Source organism: Lotus japonicus, chromosome 2, assembly GCF_012489685.1.
Source record: "Lotus japonicus ecotype B-129 chromosome 2, LjGifu_v1.2".
Classification (NCBI taxonomy): Eukaryota; Viridiplantae; Streptophyta; class Magnoliopsida; order Fabales; family Fabaceae; genus Lotus; species Lotus japonicus.
Window position 1 is genome coordinate 72,003,322 of NC_080042.1, and position 14,466 is coordinate 72,017,787.

Sequence of the window (14,466 nt, forward strand, 5' to 3'; positions counted from 1 at the left end):
TCTGGGTTTAGCAATTGCTTTTGAGTGAAGAGCGATGTTGGTGGTTTAGGTTTGTGTATTCACTATGCTTCATTGCACCTAGAAGGAATGTGACTTAGGATCTTGGGTTTTGTGTTTCTTTTGAATATTTTTACTAAAGTTGTTGGAGGGAAGAAGAAGAAGAAGAAAATGGTGGGGTTGGATGGGAAGAAGAAGAAGAGGTGCAGAAGATGGTGGTTTTGCAAACGGGTTTTCTGGGGTTAAGCTTTTGGCTATGGGGTTTTGGGTGTGAATCACCGTGTGATGGGTGAGAGGGGAGAAGAAGAGGAGGCGGGGAGTTTTTTGGGGTTTTAATGTATTATTTGAAATGATTTGGATAATAATTATCTATGTGGATTTTTTTTGTGTGTCACTTCAACTAATGAAGTCCACGTCATCAAATTTAGACAGAATATTAACGGAAGGATTAAAACTGTTGACGGTGAAAACATGTGGGATGCAAATTGCTCGTTTAGAAATAAGGGGACTAAAATCGCACAATCATCATACATCAGGGACGAAAAGTGGAATTAAGCCTAAAATAAATATACTAAGGAAGTAATATATTTACACATAGAAATAAAAGAGGAAGAAGACAAATATATAAGGGTTGATGTGCTATAGAAAGAAGAAAACAGTGAAAATGATACCGAAAAATAAAATATAAAATTAGTTATTGTTAAAAAGAATATTTTAACAATTACTCCAATTAATTTTGGGACATATGATGATAATTGAATCTAATTTTACGGGAATGCTAATAGTATAAGTTAGATATTGTAATTTTTATTTAGCATGTGTTAAATTTTCGCCCCCTTAAACGATTTTTTCTGGTTCCGTCCCTGATAGCAATAATATTTTAGATAGACGACCTAGAAATTGAAGTATTGAACTAAGATCAATTTCCCTATCATAATTCAAATCTAAACTGCAAATTGCAGTCTATTATCCAAAAACATCTTTGTAAACATCTTTGCAAATTGCATCTAAACAAACACAAAATCTAACGTGAAAGTCTACTATTTAGACTATGTTTCGATACCTATTGTCATGACTCATGACAAATGAACATTAACACTCATTTTGAGACAAAATGTGAACATTCTTATGATTAGAATGGAAGTTCATTCATATAACACTAAACTGATATCTAAAGACACCCTTAGTTATTCTGAAGATCATTCGGAAATAGCAAACTGTGTGATACAAGCACTTAGTAATCAAAAGAAGCATCCAAAAGTTCTGGGAATGCTGCTCTTATCTCACTATCCCTGTCCAAAATACCATCCACAAATGAATTCCCTGAAGATGAATGGCCTTCACAAGCAACAGCCCCATAACCCTCCCCTGCAGCACCTTGCTTGTCTTGGCCATTGCTATTGGAATTAACATTATTGGAAGGTTCAACTCCATTTTCAATTTGACCAGTGGAACTCAATGATGACATAACCTTCTCCAACTCACACTGTTGCAGCTGCTGAAACTCTGACCACACAAATGGATCACACTGAAGAAACTCACTCCAATCAAAGGAAGAACAAGGAGGGGCAATGATTTGAGTCTGAGAAGTTTGGCAAGAATAGGATTGTGGCGGCGAGCATAATTGCGTGAGGTTAGAGGAAGATGAAGATGAGCTTGAGGACGCAGCTTCACTAAACACATGTGGTTGCACATTCTCTGGGTTCATGACTTGGTACTGAACCTGATGTTCCCAAGAGTGAGCTTGATCCTCTTCTGTGTGCTCCACCATTGACATGTTGCTCATCAAGTCCTCCTTGTTGACAAAACTCATTTGGTTTTCTGTGCTTGGTAGTCCACTAACGGTTCCATAGTCAGAGAGAACCTGTGACACTGGCTTATGGGTTACTGGATCAATTCCCATCTTCATAAGCTTCTTCCTCAGTTTTGTGTTCCAGTAGTTTTTGACATCATTGTCTGTTCTCCCAGGTAATCTTTTTGCAATTAAAGACCACCTACATTAAAAAACAACAAGGAGATATTCCAAATAAGGTGAAGGGGTTTTTATCTTAAAAAAAGGATAACAGGTAATTGGAAATTGATTCCCTGCGGTGTCGGGTTCCCTAAATTCATGCAGTCAACAAATCTAAGCCGTCCGATCTTGATCAAGCAGCTCAGATTTTTTAGACACATATATCATTTGATCGTTATGAAAAATCTGAGGCGACCGCTATTAATCGGGCGGCTCAGATCTCTTGACTGTAGGGAACCCGAATCCCAGGAAAACAGAGAAAAAAATGGTATACAGTCGTCATGTCTTTAATGTTATGGTTAGTTCATTCTTTCAATATTTTCCTCATATTTCATAAACCAATAACTGCATAACATTTTGTCACACTAATTTTGCTTAATTTTCTGAGAGTAATAGCTATTTAGAAGACTAAATTTAGCAAGTTGCACCCCTCTACACCTCGATCAGATGGCATGGAATTTATGATAAACACTTAAGAAATAGATCCACTTTCCAAAATGAACAAATAGGTGAATAGTATATAATGTAGTTGAGACATACAAATATGATGTAAGATTCTGGTACAGCAGGTATGTTAAGCACCAATATATTTTACTTTATAGGCAACATAATTATTTTGCTTTTTCTTGTGTCTCTTTTCATAGATTTCATATTACAAGATTTTTTCTTAATATAATGAGTACAACATACCTGCTGCCTATAGCTCCATGAAGATTAATTATGAGCTCTTCTTCTTGGGGAGTAAAACCATCATGCTTGAGATCAGGTCTTAGGTAGTTAGTCCATCTTAGCCTGCAACTCTTGCCGCATCTGTTCAGTCCTGCAAACAAGTTCAAAAAAAAATGTAAACTTGCAATGTACCATATGAAATTATGAATCCTGGTTACAATTTCCCTATTTCTGAAGGGAGTGAGCAAACCTGCTTTCTTTGGAACCAATGTCCAATTTCCAATTCCATGATTGGATACATAAGCAAGCATTTTAGCATCTTCCTCTGGAGTCCAAAGGCCCCTTTTTACATTGGACTTATCACAGCAAGGAGGTCTTCCCATTTTTGAATGAGAGATGGAAAACAGAAGCAGAGATGTATGTGAAGGAAAGCACTGAATGAATTATGTAATGGTGATGCAATGTGCATTGAAGGTTAACTAACTTTAAAGTGGTGAAAGGGCCTAATGTTTAAGATATGAAAGAGGCAAGAAAAGCATGCAAGTTTTTGGCTCCTAATAACAACAATTGCATGATTATAACTCTTCTTTCTGTAAACAAAATAGAAAACCAAAGCCTTTTGTATGACATCAGAAACATATAATACAAGTGCCTTCCATTCCTTCTTCTCTCTCTCTCTCTCTCATATGCTAGCTTGGCTCCCAATAGCAATATATATGTCAGGTACAATTTGAATGACCTATTTAGTTGAAACTGACAATGGTCTGGTTGTGAATCTTGTGATACCCTCTAATGACCTGCACTCAAAACTGACAATGCATGGTACAAGGCTGACATGCCTCTCTTCAGCAGTACAGTACCAAGTTAGATTCATACAGTTAAAGTCTCTATCAATAATGTATGAAAATGAATCCTAGTATCATTTACTTTTTTTCGTTTTTTTAAGCAATGTTTAACAAATAGGAACATGTCACGTATAGCTTCGCATCAGCTTTTGCTTACATCACACTTTCTTGTACAAGAGATTGCAGGACCTATGCATTTAATGGGTTACATTTTTAATTTACACCAATCCCTTTGGAGAGATTAATTGACCGTGCTTGACTACCGGTTAAATGGAACGTGAATGGAGTTTCATCACGATCCATAAGGTTTTCATTTTATTTTGAAGTGCGAGTTTATATCTGTTTGCACTGAGACCGTCGAATATCCAAACATAGCCTTAATTATAGAGTGCAAAACTGCTAATATTATGGACCAATAACTTAGATGTCATTATCTTCAGGTAAAATATTTAAATAATGAAGCCATTCTGTATAGTTTTAAATTAAGAGGCATGCCTATAACTTCATTCAACTTGCCAAGAATGACTGAGTATAGTTTTCAATAGTTAATTTATTCCATCTTTAGCAATGCAACCATGGAAAGATTAACAGCAAATTGAATTGTTCTCTTCCATACCAATTACAGGAACACCTCAGGAATCAGAAGAGAGAACTAATGAATAAGCGAGAATGTATAACAGATAATAGTATGAAAGGATCAGATTAAATCCCAAGTGTATGATAGCATGCAATCTATGAACCCTCTTGATAATCTGGCCGAGGAGTACACACAGTTCATAACTCAGATCTATGGAATATGGCTAAATTTCCTGTGTTTTTACTCTTCACAAGTAGCTAGATCAAAAACAGAAACAACTATGCCATCAGCAAAAATGAATGTCATTACTCAATATTATATACAAGATATTTGACAATGTATTATGACTCTACAATACATCCATTTCAAGGCAAAGAAATTGCAACAGCCTCCCTAAGAGGAGCAAACATTGCAACTCTTCATACAGTAACCTTTAACACCTTTACCACCAATCATATAAAGTGGGTTCTTCACACATTCACCTAATTTAGCCCACCTAGAGCAATTCTCATTCTCATCCGTACAGTCTCCATTGTCATCTTGCTTGATTGCCTTCTCAAAGTCACTCACGTGAATCCACTTCGTTGCAGACCACTTCTCACCCTCAATGACTGGGCAGCTTCCATGCAAGCTGTTACTATCTGTAGTTGCATTGAGATGAAGACTGAAGAATAGCAAGGCATCACCCTTCCGAGGTTTTACTGAAATAACAGAAACTGAAAGTATTAGAACTCAAAGCCTACGCTAACAAATAGGAAAGCCGGCTGTTATATTATAGATCATATAAGCAGACAAGAGATTAAAAGAAAATACTCCTAAAATAAAAGCAGGCTCTATAAACTATAGCTGCTGCAAAGAAAACTCAGATATGCTGCAAGAAAGATAACTCAGCAAGATGGTTGAGTCAATCATTAATTAACCCCAAAAACTAGCTGGATTAAGATATAACATATGCCCAAGAAGAAAGATGCTAAGAAACAAAGTAAGGACTAAAACTTCTACAAGTTGCAACATTCGGAAGTTTTAGCTGCGAGAAAACATAGGAGTAGTTTTAAACTAAATATAATGATGGTGACTTATGTATAGGAGCCTGGGTTATGACCACATTTCATATTGACCTAGCCTGAAGAGATGCACTGCCTAATTAACCACCATTTAATATTTCTACAAATATTTTACTTATGTATGTATATGTCAAATTTTATACAATGTCTAAACATTGTGTCAGATCAATCTTGACACATTAATTAGCCAGGGCAAGGTCCAAAGAATTTGCCTAATGAATATATCAGCCAAGTTAAACATGACCCAACCAAGCCCATAAGCACAGACAAATGTTCTTGTAGTATCCTCTAGTCTAAAAGGGTAAAGCAAAATTATATACACCACAACATTAAGCACCAGAGAAGTTTGAATGTAAGTTTCTTTGATATTGTTCAAAATAAATAATAGCCCAATACATAAAAATGCGTTAATAGTTCGAAAAACTATCAGGAAAATATATACCTGCATATCCTTTGTGGGCACATTCAGACCAGCTCTCATCTTTTGGCTGTGACAACTTCGACTGAAGAAGCGAACTAGTTAATAATTCAAACGATATTTTTTGGAGGAAAGGGGGAGTGTTCATTTAAAAAGGGAACATCAGAGAATCAAAGACACGAGGAAGACTTTACCTCAGCATTGGGAAAAATTGTCTCCCCACCTTTCCCAACATCAGACAAATACATCAATACAGTGGCAATACGATGGCCACCCATAACTTGATTAGCCTTGTCATGGAAGTAATCATAATGGGGTTCGTATTTCTGACCATTCTCATAATGTAATATTTGTATAGACTCACCATTCTCTGATGCATTAGAGACAGATAATCAAATTCTAGTTAACAAAAAACAAATACTAAAATAGGCCAAAGAATGATATTGTCTACTTACCTATAGGAAGGAATGTCCATGTGGCAATTCGGGCTTCAATATCAGCAACAACTTCATCCTTAAAGATTAAATAAAAGAAAGAGTAAATAACCATTCAAATTCAATAATTAAAAGCACAAATGTAAAACAGCTTTCTTAGAGTAAAACTTTAGCTCACGAAAGCATCCTTACTTTGTCATAAGAATTTGTGCAGAGATTTTGCCTAATTTTCCCCAGTCTAGTTTGAGGAGTTATTAATGACCATAGATTCAAAGTCAGTCTTTACGTAAAACTATAAGTAAGATACACAAGCCATCTCACTCGGTTACACTAAATACAATTTACTGGCTACACTTTCTGTCTCACAGGCAACTCAAACACTCGTCTTTTGGTTGTTCTCTCTGGATCTCAATCTCCTTATTTGTGCTTAACAACTTCAAATAAATTATTTCGACATGAGAAGGAATACTCTCTTTAAACCATGAGTCTTTTGATAGCTGTGCAACTGTAATTGGAATCAATGATAGACTATCTGGACATAACTCTCACCATCTACGTGAGTGTCAGTGCTATACATATGTGCACAAATTTGAATGCAACATTCACTTCTTTGCCACACAGCAGCAATGATTTTCATTAGCTATGAAGCAGATAAGACCAAGTTTTCATTGCATAAACACACCCTAAAAAATTTCTATAATGAAATTTTGGATGGTAAAGGTGAGATAAAATAGTAGTTCAGTAAGACTTGGACTGCCTGTGAGTCCGTAACAATAGGCATCATTCAACAATATCTTCTCGTCAATTTTTTCATCCATGAAACCAACTTTATGCTGAGGAAACAGGTGTTGGGATAATGATGATTATTACATAAGAGAAATAGATATTTTATTTACCAAAGAGTCATTCTATATTTCTATGTATTTAAGACTAGAACCACTCAAGAGTCATGGTACCGTGTATTTGATAAGTGACTTCAGTCTAGACTCTGGAGAACTCCAATCTCATAATTAGGTCAAAAGTCATTAATTTAGTCAGTAAAGAGTCCACTCAGTCCTAGAGTCCCATGGGTTCTATAAATAGGCATCTTCTATGCAATTCAGATCAGTATTAACTGAAGCATTCAAGAACACAATTCTTTTCCCAATAAGTGGTGGTGGAAACGTAGATCGAACGATGTCATAATGTCCTATCATAAATCATGAAGTGAAGCATAATGAGATACTTAACCTGGCTCTTTCTTCCCTACTTAGGATTATAATGCTGATCATATAAGCTCTTTCCAAGGAGGAGAACTCCTCCACACATATCCTTTATCCCACATATCTACCCAACCTATTTCCACAATTTCCTTTCAAACCAACTCTAAGTCCCTAAATTAAAACAAATTCCTAGGCTGCATCAGATAAGAATTAACATAAGCTCACAAGTAAGACCACTGGGGATTTCAAGCGGAAGGTTATAGAAAGCAAGATGATGATAAAGTAGCAGGAAATCTGGATTTTGCGAAGCAGAGGAGCAAGAGAACAATGAACTAACACCTCTGGAACAAGATAATTACGAAGAGTAGATGATGAAGAACAAATAATAACTTATACAACATGATATGAAAAAGTTGGAGGCCTGAAACAAGTTAAAATGGCTATGCAATACGTTCTTGTCACTCAAAAGGATTCCAAATGACAAAAATAGCTCAAGCCAGCATTTTCTTCGTTGATGTCAAGCATCAAAGAGCTGGTAGTGTCCTGATGAAGTCCTCTTCACTAACAATAATCCTAGTTCCCTCAAGAAAGTACAAAGCAAAAAAACTATCACGAACTCGAGGATTCTTCGATAGCTTCAGAATATCTTTGACGAAAAATCATATGAACATTCCCTTGTTTACTTATAACTATGTATATGGGGCACTTTCATTTCAATGCAAAGTATAATTCAATCCACATTTTGCCGTTGAAACGCCAAATCAAATACGTTTCTCATCATTAAGGACAGTCTTATCCTAAGAAAATAACAAGAATCATGTGTTCCAATAATGCACAGGCCAAAAAAATTAATCAAAAATAAATAAATTGCCACCCATGCTTCTTCCTATGCTAGATATTACAATCACAATAAGAATCAAATTTTTGACATAGACAGAACATAAATGTTGACTGACTGTACCTGTGCCTTGTTAAGAAACATCCCAGAACTCGTTCTGACTTCACTCTTTATACTTTTTCCGGATTCATTATCCGCCACCATAGACACCTCCAGCTTATCCTTGGCCTAATTATCACAAAATATCAGACACTGACCATAATCTACACTATAATATGTTAATTAAAACAAGCAGAACAAAATGTAATAAATCTAACCAGATTTACTAGATGATCACATTCTTTATCTGATAAAAACCCAGTGTGCAAAAAAGCCCTGCATATCATAATTCACAAGAAAAAAATATTATAAAAAAAGAAAGAGTAAAACCAAAGCAAACCCATTTGCTAACATAGGAAAAGAGGTACCTAGGACTCCACGAGAGCTGAGTGACACGCGTGGGATCAAATTTTACAGAAGAGCCATCTGTGTTCAACCCCAACCCCGATCCATGCCTGGAAACAGTGATATTTAGAAATGGTGAAAGAGAAATTGAAACAAGGGGTGTGGGGTGTGATTGATTACCTGGTTTTATCTTCAGGCAATCCGGGTAATCGAATTGCAGAAATAGAGAGATCAGGGAGGAAGCAGAGGAAACAGCAGAGGATAACAAGGAGGAAACGGTGAGGATCCATTGGAGGTGAATCAGAAGAAGAAGAAGAAAGGAGCGTTTTGTGTGAATGAAGAGAATGTGAGAAGGAGAAAGAGAGAGAGATGAAGTGGTGTGCGTGTGAAAGTGAATGTTGATTAGAGAATGGAGTTTTGATTGATTTTGTCGTTTCAAGAGAGACAGACAATTCAACAAGACGCACACCGGTTTTGGTTTTCGATTGTCTCTGCCCTCTGTTTCTAGTTCTACTGTCTGTTTGAAACAAACACCCCTTTCTTTCTCGAAGATTCTTTTACCCAAAAAAAGTAAAAAAGAAGCACACGGTAAATATTACAATAATAATAATCTCTTTTCTCTAAAACCCCAAAAGAAACCCCAGAGGCCCAAAGGGGTGAGTGAGGTGATAAAACATTACTCCAAATGGGTCCTTCTTTTATTCCAAACATTTTGTTGTTAGTGTTCGTTTGGTTGTGGATATAATCATATACTGCTTTTACACGACGTGACAATAATAAACACACGGTAAATAACAATAATCTCTTTCTCTAAACCCTCAAAAAAAACCCCAAAAGGGACTTTGTGGGGGGGGGGGGGGGGGGGTGGGGGGTGATTGGTGAGTAGGTGAAGCCTCCATACATGAGATACCACTATGTTTTTTGAGTAGTGATTAGAGGTAAACTCAACTAAAATGATGAGTAATGTTTATAGGATAGCTTGTTCTAATGGAGAAAAACTAAATATTTTTATATTTTCAAGATATCAAATTGATTCCCAATTTAGTATGTAGAAGTAATTATAGGTGAGAAAACATTACTTGATATCTTTTATTCCAAACATTTTGTTGTGTAGTGTTTTGTTTGGTTGGTAGGATAAAAAGACGTGATATTATAATATAATTATATTATGCTAATATTTGTTGTTTGTTATGCCAACGTGATAAGATAACACAATTTCGTCTGTTATCCTATCATGATCATCATATGTAAAAATTATCATGAGAAGAAGTTAGATGAAAATTATAATTGAGCAGGCTAGGGATAAAAACTTTATGACTCATTTTCACCCTCACATGTAATTACACTAAGCCGGTATGATAATGTATGTCAGAAGCAAGAAGAGGATCCAGCTCTGCAAGGGGTAAGGACCATATTCGATGAGCAAATTGCAAGCACAAACCCAAAGAAGCAAGCTTGTCAAAACACGTTATAGCCTCACGCCGAACATGTTGGAAAGACACAGGCCACAAATGAGTAGAAATATCAACAATCTACATCAAGAAAGCTCGCAGAGGAGGAGATTCTAGCACTTTAATAACATCCAACGAGTTGCACTCACAAATGACATGTCTATAACCTGACTCCCATGCTAAAAGAAGGTCATGCTTGATGGCCAAAAGTTTAGTAGAAAGAACACACGACCTCATCGAGAAACCTAAGAAACCTCCCAACCAATATGTAGAAGTGTTACGAATGAGGTCATCACATCCAATATGCTGCATGTGGCAAATGAAGCTACCATTGGTACTAAGCTTGACTGAAGTGGTACTCAGACAAGTCCAAAGAAATCTACTGGAACAAGATGTGTTATGACAAAAGATGTAAAGAAAAAATCACACCCTCCATTATAGGCGCTACTTGTTGCGTCACATGTATTATCAACCGCGGTGTATCACCAAAACTTGTGTTATTGTGCCAACGCTAAAGCCTCCAAAGAATGATCCAAACATGCGATAGTTCTGATGATGGACGAGAAAACTAGCTGAAGCTCACGAGCTAGAGTGAAATAACACAGCATCTAAAGGCACCCTAGACTTGATCCAAATTCCCCGAGCGTTGATACAATCACGAAAACACTGCGTAATGGATTCATCTTAGTTTGAGCAGCGAGGGAAACTACCCGATGGAGCTAAACCCCTAGGCATTAGTTAAGAGAGAATCATGAAGAAGAATCCATATGAGAAACTTTATTTTTTATGGGATTTTAAGAATATAATTTTATGTTTTTTCTTTACACAATCTTCGTGGAGTTTAATTTTGATGCACCGACGGTGTAAAGTTTTTTTACACCGTCAACCAATCAGATTTCAAAGATGTGACATGTCAATTAAATAAATTAAAGGAAAAGAGAGATTTTCTCACATCATTGAAATCTGATTGGTTGACGGTGTAAAAAAACTTTACACCGTCGGTGCATCAAACTTTTTCTCATCTTCGTGAAGGTTTTTCTTAATGATTAAATGTAATTTTATGTGAAAATTGACACAAAGTCCATGAAATCTTTATCTATGTGTGTGTATATATATATATATTTACATTTATGTATTACATATTAATTATTCGGTTAATATTTTTTTATAATCATTTATAAATAATATTGGACCAATTGGATGTCAAAAAAGAAAAAGACCAATTAAAAAACAAAACAAACAACTAAAAAAAGGCCCGAAATTGATATGGATCTGGCCCATTCCCCACCTTCACTTCAATATTAGGGTTTCCACCTTCTCGATACTTCACCGCCTGGCATAGTGCCTATAAATTGCTGCACCAAGCGAGCTATTCACAGTGTCTCAATCACCTGCCTCTCCTCGCAGCTCATCCTCTAATCTACAACGGATCTCCTTTCTGGTTTCCTCTCTCCACTAAGAGTATTTCTTCTAGTTTTGTGTTTATGGTTTTGTATAGCTATCATGTGATGAGAAAAAAAACTGCAACAATATGATTGGATTTATTTCCATGATTCCTAGTATTTAAGTCTCTGATGATTCACCAACACTTTTCTTATCCTTCAAAATCATTCTCTGTTAATCTCTGTTTAGATCTGATTTATTGTTTTTTGAAACGAATGTGTAGAGATATGATGATGTTTATATTGGTCCGTGTTTCTGAATTACTGTGACAGACAACCCTTTCCAATTTCTGATCTCTATATCTTCAATCATCTATTATTTTTAACTCAATTTTTTTATAATTCTGTATTGAATTTTGTGTGTGGCAAATTGCTCTGTGATTTTCTGCCTTAGTTGCAGTATACGCTATTCTGATTCTAATCATGAAAGATATTTCATTGTATATGAGAGCAATTGCCATGTTTTGTATTCAATATTTCCAATCCTAAGTGTTTATTTTCTGCTATGAAGATTTTAGAATAAAATTCACATGTCAGACTTCAGAGATTTTCAAAATCAATGAGAATGACAATTCTTCATACTGAGCAGAATTTTTGATTTAATTATTTGTTACTTAGTGTATTCTTTTTGCTTGATAATTTGGTTGTAATTAACGACGGGAGATTTCTCCGAATGAGTCTCAATACTTAATGGGAGCGAACGTATCTGTGTTCGCATAGTTCTCAAGTAACCGTCGGAAAACAATGTTTCTGGCGTTGACGGCGCCGCCTTAACGGGTGGCATCTCCGCCGGTATCTGTCTCATATTCCATTGCCTTGTGGAGCGGCGTCGCTGCCTTTACCATTTGGGACTGGCCATGAGACATACATTTCATATATCTTTATACTTCATTATTATATTTTCAAAAATTCCACAAAAGAAATTATTGTAAACCAAAGTAAAATGTATATCAAATTAATATGAATGGAATTTGAATTCCTTATTTTTTGAATGATTACTCAAAGTAATAATGTGATATCACTTGGCAACATCTCACCTTGTGTTCTGAATCGCACCTTTGAGTAGTCTAATGAAGATAATCAATTTCATGTGACTTAGTTAGGGGGCGAACATTAACTTGAACCAAATGTTAATTTGGTTTTACTAGTGAATAGGCTTTTTGAATTGGATTCTCTGACTTCTCCCATTAGTTGTCCCTCAAGCAGCCTGTTACATTTTACCAATCCTTCATTTTCTACAAAATTTGCATGCATATTTAGTTTAATATATTTACATTACTATTTTAATCGAGTTCATTTCTGATGTTCTTGCTCTTACCATATGCCTCCGAATAACGGAACGGTGATACATTAACATCGTTTGGTTCAGACAGGGGCACATATCAAATGCTAAACACCTGAATTTGTTTGTCTTTATGGAATGATGCTATTGTTTTCTTCCTTACCAGACTAATTCGGATATTTTATTTTTCCATACTTTTATGAATCAAATCAAGTTTTTATTGAACTTGAATCAAATGAAAGATGGATGTGACAAAGGTGTGAATTTTGATACTTGTTTGTGAAAGCCTCCTCAGAAAGCTGAAAGGAACTGATATTTTTGATCTTTCGGTTCGCACGGGGGCTAAAATTTAGAGGGTATCACCCCATGAAACTTTTTTCAAGGGTATACTAACTTATATCCCTTGAAACTTTTGAATGGATGGAACAAATTATTTTATTATTGTTCTATCTCTTCTTAGTTTCGGACACTCTAATTCCATAGACAAACAAATTAAGTTTGCAAATTCTTAATGTTCACCACCAGCACAATTACATGTTTTAATCAACCTCACCCACCACTTTTCTTAAGTTACAATCCCAAGCTATCCACACATTTGCCAAACCAAACTCACCACCATAAGAAGGAATTGAATAGGAGAACCAACTTTAATGAATTCATCATGCTCATGGCATATCAGGTGCCAAGCCTCATCAATTGGCTAAGGTTGAGCTTCAAAAACCATGTTATTGTGTCACTTTCATATATCTCATAAACACGCAGTGAACGTTGTCCCATTGATTCCTCAAGCTTGGGTACCGCTGCAGCATTGGAACCTGAAAGTTTGGCCATGAATAAGCCCCCATTCTAAGCCACAATTCATGCGAGTGGGGACATCTTCTTGGATCTGGATCCTCTCCAGCAATGTTTTTTGTCCAGCCCCTCCTGCAGTACTCTTAACCATTAGATGTATCTTACAGTTCCTTCACCCTTAGATTGATCTCACAATTGAGATTAATTTTCAAAATGTAATTAGCATATTTTCAGTACTAGAATTTTTTGAACCATGAGATACATCTAATGGTCAAGATTGCTGCATGAGGGGCTGGACAAAAAACATTGCTGGAGAGGATCCAGATTCCATTTTCTTCAGACAATGCAAATCACCCTCCCCTGTCGCCGAACACGGCAAACAAGCCGTCGTTGCCACAAGCTTACAACTGAATTTCTTCTCATTGACCTGCAAACCATTATGAAGAACGGGCCAAAATGAAACTATGTCAAACAATCTTAGAATACCAGAAGAACACATAGTAAAATGGATGGACAATGCTCACTTTTCTTCATATCAAAATAGGATTTCTTCAAGTTTTATTTTATCCATCTATTCTTAGAATACAAGTGGCTGGCCTCTTAATAGATTTAATGGACTTTTTGGGTTGGGATCAGATTATCAAATACCTCCTTAAGCTATGTGTGGATTGATGAAATATAATGGATTGAAGCTGAATGAAATATAATGAAAGAGTTGAATAACTACAAGAAAAATGTTCTTTACGTCAGTAATCATGAAAAAGATGGCCAAAAGTCGCAGGGAATTTTTTTTAGATGAAATTTATAAGTATTGGAAATTAGCAAAGGTTTAAGATATCAGTATTATCTATGATTTTTTTCGTCGGTAATTTACAAATGACCTTTTTCTGTTGGTAACTTACATCTATTTTCATCTATAATATTTGGTCTGTGATATAAAAATCATTTTGTTGTGAATAAAAATGCTATTTTCATTTATAAAAATAGCATTCTTATCCAC

The 14,466-nt window shown here is 35.8% G+C and overlaps 2 protein-coding genes and 6 non-coding genes across 8 annotated transcripts; 6 read left to right on the forward strand and 2 right to left on the reverse strand.

Moving 5' to 3' along the window:
• Nucleotides 1-1,189: 1,189 nt before the first annotated feature.
• Nucleotides 1,190-3,060, reverse strand: LOC130735641 (transcription factor MYB35). The gene is made up of 3 exons (XM_057587566.1): nucleotides 2,928-3,060; nucleotides 2,699-2,828; nucleotides 1,190-1,991 (listed from the first exon to the last, which is right to left on the reverse strand). Exons 1-3 carry the CDS (start codon nucleotides 3,058-3,060, stop codon nucleotides 1,232-1,234), a joined length of 1,023 nt encoding a protein of 340 aa, XP_057443549.1. The 3' UTR covers nucleotides 1,190-1,231.
• A 1,325-nt stretch (nucleotides 3,061-4,385) lies between these two features.
• LOC130739310 (probable prolyl 4-hydroxylase 7) lies at nucleotides 4,386-9,003 on the reverse strand. The gene is made up of 8 exons (XM_057591572.1): nucleotides 8,680-9,003; nucleotides 8,523-8,609; nucleotides 8,373-8,430; nucleotides 8,179-8,283; nucleotides 6,037-6,094; nucleotides 5,776-5,951; nucleotides 5,606-5,666; nucleotides 4,386-4,800 (listed from the first exon to the last, which is right to left on the reverse strand). Exons 1-8 carry the CDS (start codon nucleotides 8,787-8,789, stop codon nucleotides 4,493-4,495), a joined length of 963 nt encoding a protein of 320 aa, XP_057447555.1. The 5' UTR covers nucleotides 8,790-9,003; the 3' UTR covers nucleotides 4,386-4,492.
• A 2,446-nt stretch (nucleotides 9,004-11,449) lies between these two features.
• LOC130741636 (small nucleolar RNA Z199) lies at nucleotides 11,450-11,530 on the forward strand. Its single transcript, XR_009020523.1, has one exon. It is a non-coding gene; the product is annotated as a small nucleolar RNA Z199 (small nucleolar RNA).
• An 85-nt stretch (nucleotides 11,531-11,615) lies between these two features.
• Nucleotides 11,616-11,690, forward strand: LOC130741493 (small nucleolar RNA SNORD18). The gene has a single exon (XR_009020389.1). It is a non-coding gene; the product is annotated as a small nucleolar RNA SNORD18 (small nucleolar RNA).
• Nucleotides 11,691-11,763: 73 nt separating this feature from the next.
• On the forward strand, nucleotides 11,764-11,845 carry LOC130741641 (small nucleolar RNA U54). Its single transcript, XR_009020528.1, has one exon. It is a non-coding gene; the product is annotated as a small nucleolar RNA U54 (small nucleolar RNA).
• A 44-nt stretch (nucleotides 11,846-11,889) lies between these two features.
• LOC130741643 (small nucleolar RNA R64/Z200 family) lies at nucleotides 11,890-11,984 on the forward strand. Its single transcript, XR_009020529.1, has one exon. It is a non-coding gene; the product is annotated as a small nucleolar RNA R64/Z200 family (small nucleolar RNA).
• A 496-nt stretch (nucleotides 11,985-12,480) lies between these two features.
• Nucleotides 12,481-12,610, forward strand: LOC130741658 (small nucleolar RNA U19). The gene has a single exon (XR_009020544.1). It is a non-coding gene; the product is annotated as a small nucleolar RNA U19 (small nucleolar RNA).
• Nucleotides 12,611-12,712: 102 nt separating this feature from the next.
• LOC130741742 (small nucleolar RNA snoR138) lies at nucleotides 12,713-12,856 on the forward strand. Its single transcript, XR_009020624.1, has one exon. It is a non-coding gene; the product is annotated as a small nucleolar RNA snoR138 (small nucleolar RNA).
• Nucleotides 12,857-14,466: the final 1,610 nt, after the last annotated feature.

Bases quoted from the DNA above. Each gene is read 5' to 3' on its own strand.
- LOC130735641 (XM_057587566.1), bottom strand. From the start codon at position 3,060: ATGGGAAGACCTCCTTGCTGTGATAAGTCCAATGTAAAAAGGGGCCTT. The intron at 2,829-2,927 runs GTTTGCTCACTC...ACTTGTTTGCAG, and splicing joins ATTGGTTCCAAAGAAAGCAG to GACTGAACAGATGCGGCAAG. The intron at 1,992-2,698 runs GTATGTTGTACT...TTTTTAATGTAG, and splicing joins CATGGAGCTATAGGCAGCAG to GTGGTCTTTAATTGCAAAAA.
- LOC130739310 (XM_057591572.1), bottom strand. From the start codon at position 8,789: ATGGATCCTCACCGTTTCCTCCTTGTTATCCTCTGCTGTTTCCTCTGC. The intron at 6,095-8,178 runs GTACAGTCAGTC...TTAATCTTTAAG, and splicing joins TGTTTCTTAACAAGGCACAG to GATGAAGTTGTTGCTGATAT. The intron at 5,952-6,036 runs GTAAGTAGACAA...CTAATGCATCAG, and splicing joins ATGGACATTCCTTCCTATAG to AGAATGGTGAGTCTATACAA.